Consider the following 15,555-nt stretch of genomic DNA (forward strand, 5'->3'; position numbering starts at 1 on the left):
ACTGGCCTCCATTTTCGAAGTCCTCTCCCTCACCTACTGATCCATCCACACCCTGGAACCTCCTTCCAACCCAACCAGTCACTGGGGGCAGAGAATCCTCCCCCTCAGCTCCTGGTAACCCCACAACCAAAGCCCTAACGGGGAAGGTGGTCCTCGCTGGACAAGCAGCGGGAAAGCTTGGCCAGACAGCGATAGCAATGGCCAAGCTGTGTGGGTTTATTTAATAATAATCCTTGCATATAGCAAGTCATTGAGACGTCTCAAAGTACTTCACAGAATATATGGTAAAGTGTAGTGACTCTTCAACGGTGCCTATGGTCACGCTCCCCCTCCCCCGGCTCAGCATCGAGCTCAGCCATTGTTAAGCGTCTGGGATGTCATCTGTCATGGAGGAGACTGTATGAATGCAAGTTGTTATTGTTGTAGTGACTGTGTATTTTGTTGGTGAAACGCGGCAACCAATTACACACAGTGACATCCCCACAAACAGTCGTGGAATGAGTGAACAATTATTATTTTTTTTTGAGGGATTATTACCCCTGAAAAGTAATCCACCAATCGATTAACAACCGGGTTCCTCCTCACTGCTGGTAAGCAGAGGTGTGTGCGTGTGTGGAGTAAGGAAACATTTCCAACATTTCCACCATTTTGGTGGTCGAGACAGGATCTTGAAATCGCCAGTTTGCTTTAGAGGAATTGTTCACATTACACGAAAACAGAGAATGAAAGCACTTGTTAATAGACTTTGACATCATTTTCACGTATTCCTCATTATTTCACAAGTGCACATAAAGAGCCACAAACGGCATCAATAATGGACGACCCAAAAAAAAACCCTGTAACCGATTCCCTCTGGAGCTAGTTCACTGTCTGGGTATTTTATCAATTGTTCTGTGGTGTCTCACCTTACAACCGCACGCTGCATGGTTTCTCTCGTTAAACTCCAGCGGTTATTCCTCCTCAAGCCTTGACTCTCACCAACCTGTACCAATAATGTCTGGGAATTGGTAGGGAGGGTGTATGGGGGAGAAGGGACAGTGTAAAGTGGATGGAGGATCACTCAGCAATCTTTACCAAATTCCCGAGCTAATAACAATAATAATGCTTTCATTTGATACAGCGCCTTACCACATTCTTGAGATGTCTCAAAGCGCTCAGCATCCAAGATACACACAGCAGTGTCCCACAAACAGTCGTGGAGTGAGTGACCAATTCAATCTGGGGATTGTTGTCCAGGACACCGGGAGAGAGAGAGAAACTCCCTTCTCTTTCCCAATATCCCCGCGGGATCTTTAACATCCACCTGAACAGGTACAGACAGGACCTCGGTTTAACGTCTCATCCAAAGGACGGCACCTCCCACGATATAACCCCCCCCAGTGCTGCCCTGGAGCACTGACATAGACAAGTCCAATTGCAAGTCCTGACATAGATCATCCAAGGGCAGACGCTTGTATTACACTGACTAACAGAAGGTACAAACCTTTACAACAGTCATACAATATAACCCTCAGGAACAGAGTTTATTAAAGCTTTCAACACCTCAAATCCTAGATCCATTGTTATTTTATTATTGTTTTTTACCGCAGTGATCTGACCAGAATACATTATATTTTTTGAAATAATGAAAGAGACTGACAAGCCCGAAAACAACTGTGTGGGCGAAACACGGCAACAAATTGCGCATAGTAGCGTGACACAAACACACATGGACTGGGTGACCAATTTTATTTGATGTCCAGGACACTGGGAGAATGAAACTCCCTTCTCTTTCTGAATAGCGTAGTGGGATCTTTAACATCCACCTGAACAGGCAGACAGAACCTCGGTTTAACATCTCATACAAAGGACAGTACCTCTGACAATGCAACTCCCCCCAGTGCTGCACTGGGAGTCAGTATAGGCTCATGGATTGTGTGAGCAAATTATTTGTAAAAAATATTTTGAAGGGCTTATTATCCTCGGAAAGCGATCGGCAATCGACTAGCAAATGGGTTCCTACTCACTGCTGTAAACAGAGGTGTGTGGAGTAAGGAAACTTGCCCAACGTTTCTCTCTGCCCGGGAATCAATCCCAGGTCCTCTCGCTTGCGAGGCGAGTGTCTAACCACTGAGCTACAGGACTCCACAAGAAAAACTAGCAGTAAAGAATGCAAAGGTTGAGATATTGTGAGAGGCAACCCGTCTTAATTGATGTTGTCGTCTAATCCTTCAGCACTAAAACATGCCGTCTCGAGTCTCTGCCTTCATTATGTTCCCAGAATCTGTTCTCTCTCGCAAATTGACTAATTCATTTGAACCCGCCTGAGTAACAGCCAACAACCAAGCCAGGAGAAATTGGTCTGATTAACAATATCCGTGTGTTTCCAAGTCAAATACAAGCTTCCTTTAGGAGCTGTCCTTCCCTGTCGGCCCCCAAAACACAACCCCCATTTTACAATAGCGCCGCGGGATCTTTAACGTCCACCTGAACAGGAAGACGGGACCTCGGTTTAACGTCTCATCTGAAATATGGCATCTCTTGGCAATGAAACAACCCCCAGCACTGCATTGGAGTCATCTGAGGACTATGTGGGTTCAAGATTTCCCGACTTCTGGCTCAGAGGTGAAAGCGCTACCACTGAGTCAGGCTGACAACTCAACAACAACAACAACATTACACGTGTAAAGCGCCTTTCACATCGGGAGGACGTCCCAAGACGCTAGACAGTTAATATTTTGGACCCGAGCTGGGGTTCAGGGTGGGGGAGGGGGGAGGGCAGGAGGGAAGCAGGGAGATCAAAAGCACGGTCGAAGAGGAGAGTTTTGAGATGGGTCTTGAAAGAGGTGAGGGAGGGGGCGAAGTGGAGGAACTGCAGGATGGAGTTCCAGAGGGTGGGGGCAGTGCCAGAAGGCCCGCCCACCAATTGTGGGGCGAGCGAGATGGGGACATGAAGCAGGCCATAGCCCACTGAGCGGAGGGAATGAGCAGGATAGTAAGGGGTTAGGAGTCACAAAGGTGGGGGGGGAGCGAGGCCGTGGAGGGGTTTGAAGGTGAGGACCAGGATCTTGAACTGTATCCTCTGTGTGATGGGAAGCCGGTGGAGTCGGGCGAGGATGGGGGTGATGGGGTCACGGAGCCTGAGCCAGGCAGGTCCATAGTTTTCAAGGCACAGAAATTCCATGTGTAGGTGGGATAGATGGAATTCTCAGTTTAGTTTGGATACTCACAGTAATGGGGTTCCACATGAGTCAGCACCCACCTGAGGCCCCCCCCCCCCCCCCCACCCACCATGTTTTATTGTGTAGTGTCTGTGTATTTGTAGAATGCAGAACCCTATTTGTGCACAGCAACACCTCCGCAAACATTTATGAACTTGGATTTGAATGGAGCCTATCACATCAGGAGGACATCCTAACGCACTTAACATAGCTGTCTGGGGTGGGAGCAGGGGGTTAGGGGAGTGGGAGAAAGTGACCGATAGCGGGGTCAAAGAGATAAGTCATGAGATTTAAAGATCCTCATCCTCACCTACAAGGCCATTCAGGGCCTCGCTCCCTCCTACCTCTCCGACCTACTATCCCCCTACCTACCCGCCCGTACCCTCCGTTCCTCCGGCTCCGGTCTGCTCCACATCCCCCGCCCCAACCGCCCGACCATCGGTGGCCTTCAGCCTCTCAACCCCGAGGCTCTGGAACTCTATCCCCAGTGCCTTCGTCGCTTCCTCCCTTTCCTCCTTCAAGGCCGGTCTCAAGACCTTTCTCTTTGACCTTCAGCCTTCAGCTCCGCTCTCGACTCTCTACCCCCTCCTCACCCCTCCCTTCCCTCCCCTCACCCTGACCATTTCCCCCCTCCTCGCTCCCTCCCTTCCCTCCCCTCACCCTGACCATTTCCCCCCTCCTTGCTCCCTCCCTCCCCTCCCTCACCCTGACCATTTCCCCCCTCCTCGCTCCCTCCCTCCCTCCCTCACCCTGACCATTTCCCCCTCCTCGCTCCCTCCCTTCCCTCTCCTCACCCTGACCATTTCCCCCCTCCTCGGGTCCCGACTCAACTGTCCAGCACCTTGGGACGTCCTCCCGACGTGAAAGACGCTCTATAAATGCAATCTTGTTGTTGTTGATGTTGTTGTTTAGATGGACTTTGAATGAGGGGAGGGAGGGAGGGGGAAAGGTGGAGGGGCTCTGGGATGGAGTTCCAGAGAGCGAGCAGAATGGCTAAAGGTCTGACCGCTAATGGTAGGACTGGGGATGTGAAGCAGGAGAAAGCGCTTGTGTCATTTTATCTGAGGGTTTGTTGTCGAGGATACGGGGGAAGAGAGAGAAACTCCCTTCTCTTTTTCGATAGATTTATCATCCGCCGGAGCAGGTACTGGTGGATGTTGACAGACGGGAACTCGGTTTTTATATTTGCTCAGTGTTTCATTATTTATTTTATTCATATTGATATTTTTTCAAAGTGCTCTAAACCCAAAGCTAACCTCACATTGTTTTATCTCTGGCTCCCAGCGATGGGACAAACGCTGATATTTTGGCAAAAGTTTGTTCCAATTAAGAATGACTGAGTTTTTTACATATTGGCAGTGAAGCAGAGGGGGTGTTGGGAGGGGGGGGGAGAGAGAGAGAGAGACTGGGAGCGAAGGGGGAATGAGAGAGGGAGAGAGGGGGAGAAAAAGGGGGGCAGATGAAGGGTTGAGAGAGAGGGGGGATGCTAGTGGGCAGTGAGAGAAAGGGATAAAGAGAGCGACAAAGAGAATCAGAGAAGGTGAAAGAGAGCAATAGAAAGAGAGGGATTCAGTGAGAAGGAGCGAGGGAGGGCGTGAGAGAGAGCGACGTAGAGAGTGTGAGAGAGGGATAAAGAGAGCAAAGGGGAAAGTGAGCGACAGAAAGAGAGAGGGGGAAAGAAGGGAGAGTGAGGAGGGAATAAAAGAGGAAAGGGGGAATGAGAGACAGAAAAAGAGATGAAGGTAGAGCAAGAGCGAGATTGAAAGTGGGAATCTGAGGGAGGGAGGGAGGGAGAGTAAAAGAACTAAAAAAAAGAAATATAGGGAGAGAGAAAGTTCCAAGTGGCAGGGAACATGAGGGACAAAGAGAGGAAGGAAGAATGAGAGATTGAAGGAGGGAGGGAAGGAGGGAGAGAGCAAAGGAGAGATGGAGAAAGAGAGAGAAGAGGTAGGGTGGGGAGAAGGGGCAAAATGAAGATTATGTATGTGTTAATAATAATAATAATAATCCTTGCATACAGCACCTTATCACATCTTCAAGACGTCTCAAAGCGCTTCACAGTAGATACTGTAAAGTGTAGTGACTGTGTATTTTCTGAGCGAGACGCGGCAGAGAAATGCGCACAGCAGTGTCGCACAAACTATCGTGGATTGAGTCACCAAATTATTATTATCTTATCATTAGGTCCAGGTGTTTAAGCCTTATGACGTGAATGGGTATGAGTGTGTGAGCACCAAACACAGAGACCCTCCTGTTAGCTCTCTCTCTCTCTCTCTCTCTCTAGTCCAGCCAGCTTTTACTCCTCAGGAATCTCACAGCGTCGTCAAACCCATTCTGATACAAGATCTCCATCTTCTCTTGACTCGGTGGAAAGAAAGCATGATTCACCCTGACAAAGTTAGCCTTGGACAGCTGCAATTAAAGGTGAAAGAAGAGGGAGGAGGGGTCAGGTAAGGGGTGGGGGGGGGGTTTGAGAAGAAAGAGAGAATATCATTAGAGCGTTTGACACACTGTTTCCCCTTTTGACCACAAAATACACAGTCACTGCACTTTACAGTATATCCTGTGAAGAGCTTTGAGATGTCAAGGAGACGTGATGCAATAACAACTTGGACGTATATATCGCCCTCCATACAGGGTAGTACCTCAGAGCGCTTAAGCAGTGGTGGAGCCTGACTCCGAGCTGGGGTGGGGTGGGGTAGTGGCTGAAAGTACGACCTCCAATGGTGATAAGGCGCTATATCAAACGCGAGGATTATTATTATGTATTTATTATTTATTGCAGTGGTGGTCAAGAATCCCTGAACATTCACACCAGTCAACAACAACAACATGTGTAAAGCGCCTTTCATGTCGGGAGGATGTCCCAAGGTGCTGGACAGTCAGTGTTACTGGGGGTCGGGGTGGCGGAGGGTGGAGGGCAGGGGGGCAAGAGGGTGATCAAAAGCGCGGTTGAAGAGGAGTATCTTGAGATGGGTCTTAAAGGAGGCGAGGGAGGGGGTGAGGCGGAGGGACTGAGGAACAGCGTTCCAGAGGGTGGAGGCAGAGTGGCAGAAGGCTGGCAAGGCGGGGGACGTGAAGCAGGCCGGAGCCCGCTGAGCGGAGGGAGCGAGTAGGGTGGTAGGGGGTTAGGAGGTGGCAGAGGTCAGCGGGAGCAAGACCTTGGACGGCTTTGAAGGTGAGGACCAAGATCTTGAATTGTATCCCCTGTGTGAGGGGGAGCCAGCGGAATCGGGTGAGGATGGGGTGACAGGGTCACGTCGAGGTAAGTTTGTGTTCGATCTGTGTTCTGTTCGTTTTTTCTTGGTTGCATTTTTCTTGATTGATGGCACAAACCAAGAATTATTCAATCGAGAACATTTTATGTGATTTTCTAAAGGTTGGCCACCACTACTACCCTATCGTATTGCCTCCAACTGATCATAAGCCCGGCTCAGTGGGCAGCACTCTCACCGCTGATCCAGAAGGTTGTGGGTTCAAACTCCCGCGTCCTGACCAAGAATGTTTCGCCCACAAAACACACATTAATTGACTTTACAGTATATCCTGCGGAGTCCTGAAGCTCAGAGGTTAGAGAACTCTCCTCACAAGCGAGAGGACCCAGACTTGATTCCTGGGCAGGGCGAAACATTGGCCGTTTCCTTACTCTACACACCTCTGTTTACCGAGCAGGAAGTAGGAACCCGCTCATTAGTTGATTGGCGGATCGCTTTCCAACAGTAATAATCTCTTCCTATAAAAAATAATAATAATTTGGACTCTCAATCCACGACTGCTTGTAGGACACTGCTGTATGCAATTGGCTGCCGCGTTTTGCCCACAAAATATACAGTCATTGACTTTAAGGAGTATCCTGTGAAGCGCTTTGAGACGTCTCGAAGACGTGATAAGGCACTGGGTCAAATGCCAGGATTATTATCTATTTATTTTGACAACCATCCTCCAGTGTGTAAGTGCAGGACTTTTGTTGAGACACCAAAGTCTCCCAGCTTTGTATCCGTTAACATTAAAAGCCAGTGTCAGTTTGACGGACAGTTAGAAAGGATTAGGGAATAGACTCTCTATATATCTCTGCAGGCGGCTGGGAAGATTAACCTTACAGTGTGTGACCTAGTACAGTACTAGGGCTCATGCTTTCTCTACATGAAATCACAATAAAAGACATTGAAAATTTGTATTCAACAGACTATACAGTTTTTTCAGCACCGGTTTAGCTCCAACTCCTTGCCCCATGTCCCTTGATAAACTGACCTAACAAATATTTTTCCACTGGAGCAGCGTAGAATGGGAAGGAATCATACAGGCATCTGTGAGAGGCTGAGAAGGTCAAAATGCACAGTCACTACACTTTACAGTGAAGCGGTTTGAGAGGCTGCGATGAAGTGATAAGGCATTGTATAAAATACAAGGATCCTCAGTCAAAACAACAACAACTTGCGCAGCGTGCCTCACGTGGGGTAGTGTCCCAGAGAGCTTGACAGTAGCGGAGTCTGACCCTGAGTCGGGGGGAGAGGGAGAGGGGTGATCGTAAACACAAGCAAAATGGAAGGTCTTTAGGCAGGATATGAAGGTCGGAAGGGAGGGGGCAAGTTGTTACACATACACACAACACGCACCACATATACACTGCACACACACACAAACACACACACACACAAATAGCTCTCACACACACATACACACACACAAAACACCCAGCACACAGAGCCTGTTCACACACGCGTGTGCATGTGGCTCCCGTCCTCGTGAGGGGAGGACGAGTTCTGTGTTGCGTGGAGAATAGATGTTGAGTTTTGACAGAATAATTAGTCTTCGCAGCAATAAGTAAAAATGTCATTAATTCTAGTTGAGGCTGTGAACAAGTCTCGCTCTCTTCCCCCCTCATCTTTGTGGCCTTTACACAGTCCTGTAGCTCAGTGGTTAGAGCACTCGCCTCGTAAGCCAGAAGACCCGGGTTCGATTCCCGGGCAAAACCTTAGACAAGTTTCCTTACTCCACACACCTGTTTACCAGCAGTGAGTAGGAACACGGTTGTTTGTCGATTGGCGGATCACTTTTCCGGGGTAATAAACCCTTCAAAAAAATGAAATAATAATAATTTGGTCAATCGACCCACGGCAGTTTGTGGGGACGCTGCTGTGCCCAATTGGCTGCCGCGTTTTACCCACAAAACACAGTCAATTCGCTTTACAGTATATTCTGTGAAGTGCTTTGAAACGTCTAGAAGACGTGATAAGGCGCTGTATCAAAGGCCAGGATTATTATTATAATCTTCCTCACCGTCCTCTTCTTCCACTCCTCAACCACACACACCCCCCCCCCCTCCACCCCACTGAAAAGGAAGCAATTAGTGACTACTGAGACTGAGTGGTGTGGAGGGCACTATATTAATCCAAGTTGTTGTTGTTTTTGTTGTACTGCACTGCCATCTAGTGGTGATGGTTTATAATAATAATAATAATCCTCGCATTTGATATAGCGCTTTTCACGTCGGGAGGACGTCCCAAAGCGCTTCACAGAATATACTGTACAGTGTCAAATAAGGAACTCCGCTAATTGCACCCTAATAAATTTAAGAAGGAAGTTCTTTAGGCGGGATTTCAAAGTGGGGAGGGAGGGGGTAAGGTTGAGGGATCGAAAGGGAGAGTTCCAGAGTTTGGGGGTGTAGTGGCTGAAGGCACAGCCACCGATGGTGCAGTGGAGGGAAAGAGAGATAGACTCAAGAGGCTTGTTAGGACGTGGACGCCATGTCAATCAGTAAATTCACAGTCCCCTGTGGGTATTTAGTGGGAAGTAGAAAGGTTTATCCTCATAAAGGATAAAGGCTTGAAGCAATAATATAATAATAATCCTTGCATTTGATATAGCACCTTATCATGTTGGTTACACGTCTCAAAGCGCTTCACAGGACATACTGTAACATGGATTGACTGTGTTTTTTGCAGCAGCCAATCACTCTCAGCCGTGTCCCACAAACAGTTGTGGGTGTTAGACCACATTTTTTGTGACAGGGGGAGGAATTATTACCCTTGGGAAGGCCATCCACCAATCGACTAACAACTGTCCTAATCACTGCTGGTAAACAGAGGCGTGTGGAGTAAGGAATGCCCAACGTTTCACTCTGCCTTGGATCCTCTCGCCTGTGAGGTGAGTGCTCTAACTACTCCACGACAGGAAGTGGTATGGAGATGGGGCAGTGGGGTTGAATGAACACATTGCTCTGAGAGCCAATTCAGACTCAATGGGCTGAATGACCTCCTTCTAATACTGTAAATGTCTATGATTCCATGAACTCTGATACTTACTATGAAGTCCTGCTTTGCAATTCTGATGGAAGGACGCGTTCTCCCATCACCTTCCGGGCAGATGTCAAGCTGGCCATCAAAGGGTGAAACGGTTATGGTCTGGCCCGTGGGCAAGATCGGGAGCCTGTTGGTTAATCCCCCATCAATCCAGGTCTGAAGAGAAAGAGGTTCCATTTTAACAAGGATTGAATGTGCAGCAGTTATTAATTATTAATAATAATATTCCTTGCATTCAATATAGCACAGTATCACATGGCACTTCATAGGATACACTGTAAAGTGAATCGACTGTATATTGTGGGCAAAACGCAGCAGCCAATTGCTCACAGTAGTTTCCAACACACAGTCTTTTTTTTAAGGGATTATTACTCCTGGAAAGCGATCCTTCAATTGTCCTATCAACGGTTTCCTACTGACCATTAGAGAAACAGAGGAATGTAGAGTAAGGAAACTTGCCTAAGGGTTCACCCTGCCTGGGAATCGAACCCGGACCTCTCGCTTGTGAGGTGAGTGCTCTAACCACTATATTATGGGATGCCCCCGAGTGGCTCATCTTGTTGCTTAACTTTACTTATCCATGAACCAATGGAACAACAGTTTAACACCCTCTCTATTGAGATACTCTCAACGCACCTCTCCCTTGTATTCCACCGGCTTCACCCCAGCATAGAACGGCACAAAGCTACTGGCAAGAAGAATCTGGAAACAAATTAAATAATAATTAATCATAGAAATAATACTGGTAATGATTTTATGTATAACATATATATATATTGATGTGATTGTCCCGAGTGATTCTGATGTGAAAAAATAAGGAATTAGAGAAAATCAGAAACTTTATCAATCCACAAACTGAATAATAATAAAAATCTTGGCATTTGAGACAGCGCCTTATCAGGTCTTCAAGACAACAACAACAACAAGATTACATTTGTGTAGCACCTTTCACGCTGGGAGACGTCTCAAAGCGCTTCATAGGATACACTGTAAAGTGAATTGACTGTATATTTTGTACGAAACACAGACATGTGTGGGAATTTATAATCATCGGTGCAACTGGGGCCTTTAATAAGACTATTCAGAAATGGCTGACAAAATACCTGGTGTACAAGTTATCAAACTGCTGCAAAAAGCAGCTATTTTAGGAAACTCAAACATACTAAGAAAAGTAATATCCATTCATATGTGACATGGCTGACCATCACTGAAACCATTTCGAAATTATCTCTACAGAGTAATTTAAACTGCAATATAATAATAATAAAAAATATTAGGAAAGCTTGGCCAGACAGCGATAGCAATGGCCAAGCTGTGTGGGTTTAGCCGGTTAGACTCCAGCAGTTACCCCAACACACACTCTGGGCCCCCCCCAAGCCTTGGCTCTCGCCAACCTGTGCCTAATACTCTCCGGAATTAGGTAAGCAGGATGTGTCCCTCCGGAGAGAGAGAAAGAGAGCGCATTCCATCCCAGCAATCTCTCTCTGGGGTTTCCATGTGTAGATAGGATGCAGGGAATTCTCAGTTGGTTTTGGAGACTCTTAAACACAGCAAAGGGTTTCCCCACGTGTCAGACGGCAAAAAAACAAATCCCCGGATGACTTACCGTAATGAAGTCCTCTCTGGTAGCGAAGGAGGAAACCAGGTAGTTTTTCATGGTTTTGATGTTTGTGATCGAGACGTGGAGCCTCAGGTGAGCTTTCTGGTGCGCGTCAGCCGAGAGGATTCCCTCCATACCTTCCCTTCAGGTGAGAAAGACAAAGGGCAGCACTCAGCAACCGTGCTCTCAACTCACAGGGAATCCCCTCAGCGCAGTGCTCTGTGCCTGTCCGCTCCCTCCGCTCTCAGGCTCCGGGCTGCACCACAGCTCCCCTGCCCCCCCCCACCCTATGCACCCACCCACCATCGGTGGTCGGGCCTTCAGCTTCTCTCTGCCTCCACCCTCCAGAACTCCATCCCACATTCCCTGCTCCTCGCTACCTCCCTTGGCTCCACATCAACACCCTCCTCTTCGACCGCACCTTCGGTCACCCTCCTACCCCCACCCTCACTGCCCTCCTCCCCTCCTGATCCCAACCCCCCGCTCGGGTCCAAATCCCTGACTGTCCAGCGCCTTGGGACATCCTCCAGATGTGAAAGGTGCCGTATTAATGCCATTTGTTGTTGTTGGTGGGGCAATACCGCATTAATAATCCTTGCATTTGATATACCGCATTTCACATCTTCTCGATGTCTCAAAGCGCTTCACCGAATAGACTGTAAAGTGAATTGACTGTATATTTGTGGGTGAAACGCGGCAGCCAATTGGGCACAGCAGTGTCCCACAAACAGTCGTGGTTTTGAAGTGACCAATTTATTACTGTTTTATTTTCTTGAGGGATTATCAGGGTTGTGGAGTGAGGAAAGTTGCCCAAGGAATTCCCTGACCTGCTGGGAATCAAAGCTCAATACCCTCCTCTTCTCACTTGAGAGGTGAGTTCTCTAACCACTCAGCTACAGGACTCCACATTGTCAGAGGAAGAGGAGATCTTAAACCAAGGTCCCATCTGAGTCCCGTTCAAGTGGACATTAAAGACTTGGTTTCGTGGCTGACAAACCACCAAAAAAAAACAAAATCGGTCATCCAAATTTTCAATTGGAACTTTTAAGACTGAGTTCAATCATAATAATAATAATCCTTGCATTTGAGTCGTTGAGACATCTCAAAGCGCTTCACAGGATATACTGCAAAGCCAATTGCACAAAACAATATCCCACAAACAGCCATGAAGTGAGTGACCAATTTTTTGGGGGGATTGTTGTCCAGGACACCAGGAGAGAGAGAGAGAAAAACTCTCTTCTCTTTTCCAATACCCCCGCGGGATCTTTAACATCCATCTGAACAGGCAGACGGGACCTCAGTTTAACCTCTCATCTGAAGGACGGCACCTCCCACAGGGCAACGCTCCCCCAGCGCTCCTCCAGCGCTACATTGGGAGTGTCGTGAAGGACGTGATAAGGGGACTGTATCAAACCCAACAGTTATCGTTATTATTAACAATAATTTCCCTGCTGGAATTTCAGCTGATAACGTAGGGCTTCACTTCCTACCTCAGTTGCCTCATAAAATCATAGCCTGGGGTTAGTGCCCCGAATCTCTGCTTCCTCACATCAGCTGCAAATCTGTAAGTAAATTGTTTGCAAAACTGCTGGGGGAAGGGGGGGGGGGGGGGGTGGGAAAGGGAGGGTAGAAATAATTGAAATTAAAATAATAGTAATCTTTGCATTTGATATAGCGCCTTACCACGTCTTCGAGACATTTCAAAGCGCTTCACACAATATTCTGTAAAGTGTAGTGACTGTGTATTTTGTGGGCGAAACCCGGCAGCCACTTATGCACAGCAGCGTCCCACAAACAGATGTGGATTAACCAAATTATTAATCTTTTAAAAATGTTTTATTATCTTGGAGGGATTTTTACCCCAGAAAAGCAATCTGCCAATCGACTAACAAGCGGATCCTACTCACTGCTGTAAACAGAGGGGTGCGGAGTAAGGAAACTTGCCTCAGGTTTCTCTCTGCCCGGAATCAAACCCGGGTCCTCTCGCTGGCGAGGGGAGTGTCTAACCGCTGAGCTACAGGACTCTCTCACTTTGTTCAAGGTCTATCTCAAGATTTACCTCTTTGACTGTGCTTTCACTCATCATTCCCCCAACCCCCATCCACCTCGGCTCTCACTCCAGGCTCGGAGGTCAAGCCATTATTGCTAAACGTGTTGGGATGTCCTCCTGACATAAAAGGCGCTATACAAATGTAATTTTGTGGTTGTTGTATTCTATAAATAATACAATAAAAATTGATTTTTATAAAGCACCTCACTTAAGTAGTACATCTCAAGACTTACACCACTCCCTCTCACACCCTGAATGCTGTCCACCAGCATCTGTATGTAACATATAAACAGGAGGAGGCCATTCAGCCCCTTGAGCCTGTTCCCCCATTCTATAAGATCACGGCTGATCTGTACCTCCACTCCAATTACCCCTCTTTGCCCCATATCCCCTGATCCCCTGACCTGACAAACATCTCTCCCCCTCAGTCTGGACAATGTGAATGGATCCACACAGAATCCACAGCCTTTTGGGGGAGAGAGTTCCAGATCCCCACCGGCCTTTGGGTGAAAACCTGCCCCTGATTTCACTCCTAAATGGCGCGGCTCTAATTTTAAGATGATCCCCGTGTTCTGGATTCCACCACCAGAGATCAAAGTGTAAATTCCTTCACAGGATACTAACAGGATAAGATTCACTTGGTTTATCCTAAATAATAAATAGTAATATTACATTTTTAAAAAAAACTATTATATTATATATTATTATATATTTATTATTATATATTTATTATTGTTCTTGTCCAGGACTCCGGGAGAGAGAAACTCCCTTCTCTTTTTGAATAAAGTGAGATCTTTAATGTCCACCTGAGTGAGTGAATGTGTGAGTGTGTGAATGAATGTGTGAGTGGGCGTGTATGTGAGTGTGAGTGAGCTTGCAAGTAAGCGTGAGTGTGTGTGAGCGTGTATGTGATTGTGTGAATGAGTGTGAGTGTGTGAGTGAGCGTGCACATGGGCGTGCAAGTGAGCGAGTGTGAGTGAGCATGCGAGTGAGTGAACGTGCGAGTGAGCATGAGAGTGAATGAGCGTGAGCATGAGTGAGTGAGTGAGCGTACGAGTGAGTGAACGTGTGAGCGAGCATGTGAATGAGTTTGTTTGAGTGAGCATGTGAGTTAGTGTGTGAGTGTGAGCTGGGATGGGGTCTGTACCTCGAGCTTCTCGGGCTCTGAGACCAGGACGGCAGCGACGAGAGCCCCCCCTGACGCCCCCGTGTAGTTGTCCACTTTCCCCAGCAGCTTCCTGCCGTGCCGAAGGAGGGCACTCGCGGCCCCCAGGTGATAAATCCCCAAAAACCCACTGGCACTAAACGTCAGGTTCAGCCCCGCCATGTCACCTGCTGCAACAACAACAACTTGCATTTACACAACGCCCTTAACGTGGGGCACCATCTCGGGGGCACGGAGGGAGGTGACCGTAAGATCAACGAAGAGGTAAGGCTTCCGTTGTAATCTAAAAGAGGGGAAGGAGGGGGCAAGGCGGAGGGATTGAGGGAGAGAAGTCACGAGAAGATCGGTCTGGATCAGTGGTGACCAATCTCTTTGGTCGGCCAACAAAGTAAATGTTTCTTGATTGAATATTGCTTGATTTATGGCATAATTTTAGGCTATTTTGGTATTTCCATGATTGTTTTGGTGGCCAATCCAAATGGTCTGATGGAAGGAGACCCTTTCTCATCTGATCTCATCCCTACAGAGAACACCCAGAGCCCACCCTCCCCATTTATGCGTTGAGCTGCTTTTTAAATGAGTCGCAGTGTCCAGACCTCAACCACCTTCCTGCTAACCCTGGTCCAGTCAGTAATCACCCTGAGTAAAGAAATACTGCTGTCCAAATCCGTGTCCTCTTGTTCTTCTGTCTTGTTACATCCTAAAGTATTATTGATAATATTGATAATAATCAAGGCATTTGAAACATCCAGTTTCCAACCAAAAACATGGATTTCTTTGCACTAGTTGTACTTTATAAAGCAAATATCTTCTCATTCTAACTCGTAATGCATATACCACACTTATCGGCTGCATTGAATTATCCACAGGTAGTGTGGATTATTGATTAGATTAAATTTGACACGATTTGCCCAAGTTTGCCTGTAACTCATACTTTGGGTATCTCATATCAGTTGATCCACTGGATTATTATTATGATCAAATGTAGTCTAATGTACTGTAATGTATTGTAAATGTAATGTAATGTTAATTTAAATGTAATGTGGTGTACTGTAATGTAGTGTGATGTACTATACTGTGCTGTAACAAGTGTAATGTTAATGTAATCTAGTGTCATGTATGTAATGTAGTGTACTGTAGTGTATACTGTACTGGACTATAGTGTACTGTACTGGACTGTAGTGTACTGTAGTGTACTGTAGTGTAATGTACTGTAGTATAATGTACTGTAGTGTAAT

The 15,555-nt window shown here is 47.1% G+C and overlaps 1 protein-coding gene across 2 annotated transcripts in view; it reads right to left on the reverse strand.

The window, feature by feature from the left end:
• Positions 1-5,347: 5,347 nt before the first annotated feature.
• The window catches only part of pnpla4 (patatin-like phospholipase domain containing 4), an 11,528-nt gene continuing 1,320 nt past the window's right edge, over positions 5,348-15,555 (reverse strand). Inside the window, exons 2-7 of one of the 2 annotated variants that reach the window (XM_042334361.1) lie at positions 14,300-14,487; positions 12,593-12,687; positions 11,109-11,244; positions 10,139-10,204; positions 9,506-9,658; positions 5,348-5,612 (exon numbers count right to left, since the gene is read on the reverse strand). In XM_042334361.1, the coding sequence (XP_042190295.1) occupies positions 5,481-5,612; positions 9,506-9,658; positions 10,139-10,204; positions 11,109-11,244; positions 12,593-12,687; positions 14,300-14,479 (762 nt within the window). In that variant the 5' untranslated portion in view covers positions 14,480-14,487 and the 3' untranslated portion in view covers positions 5,348-5,480. Of the gene's footprint in view, positions 5,613-9,505; positions 9,659-10,138; positions 10,205-11,108; positions 11,245-12,592; positions 12,691-14,299; positions 14,488-15,555 lie in introns of both variants that reach the window. The other variant, XM_042334360.1, reaches the window with a different exon arrangement.

This window comes from Callorhinchus milii, unplaced genomic scaffold (assembly GCF_018977255.1).
Source record: "Callorhinchus milii isolate IMCB2004 unplaced genomic scaffold, IMCB_Cmil_1.0 Scaffold4, whole genome shotgun sequence".
Taxonomy (NCBI): Eukaryota; Metazoa; Chordata; class Chondrichthyes; order Chimaeriformes; family Callorhinchidae; genus Callorhinchus; species Callorhinchus milii.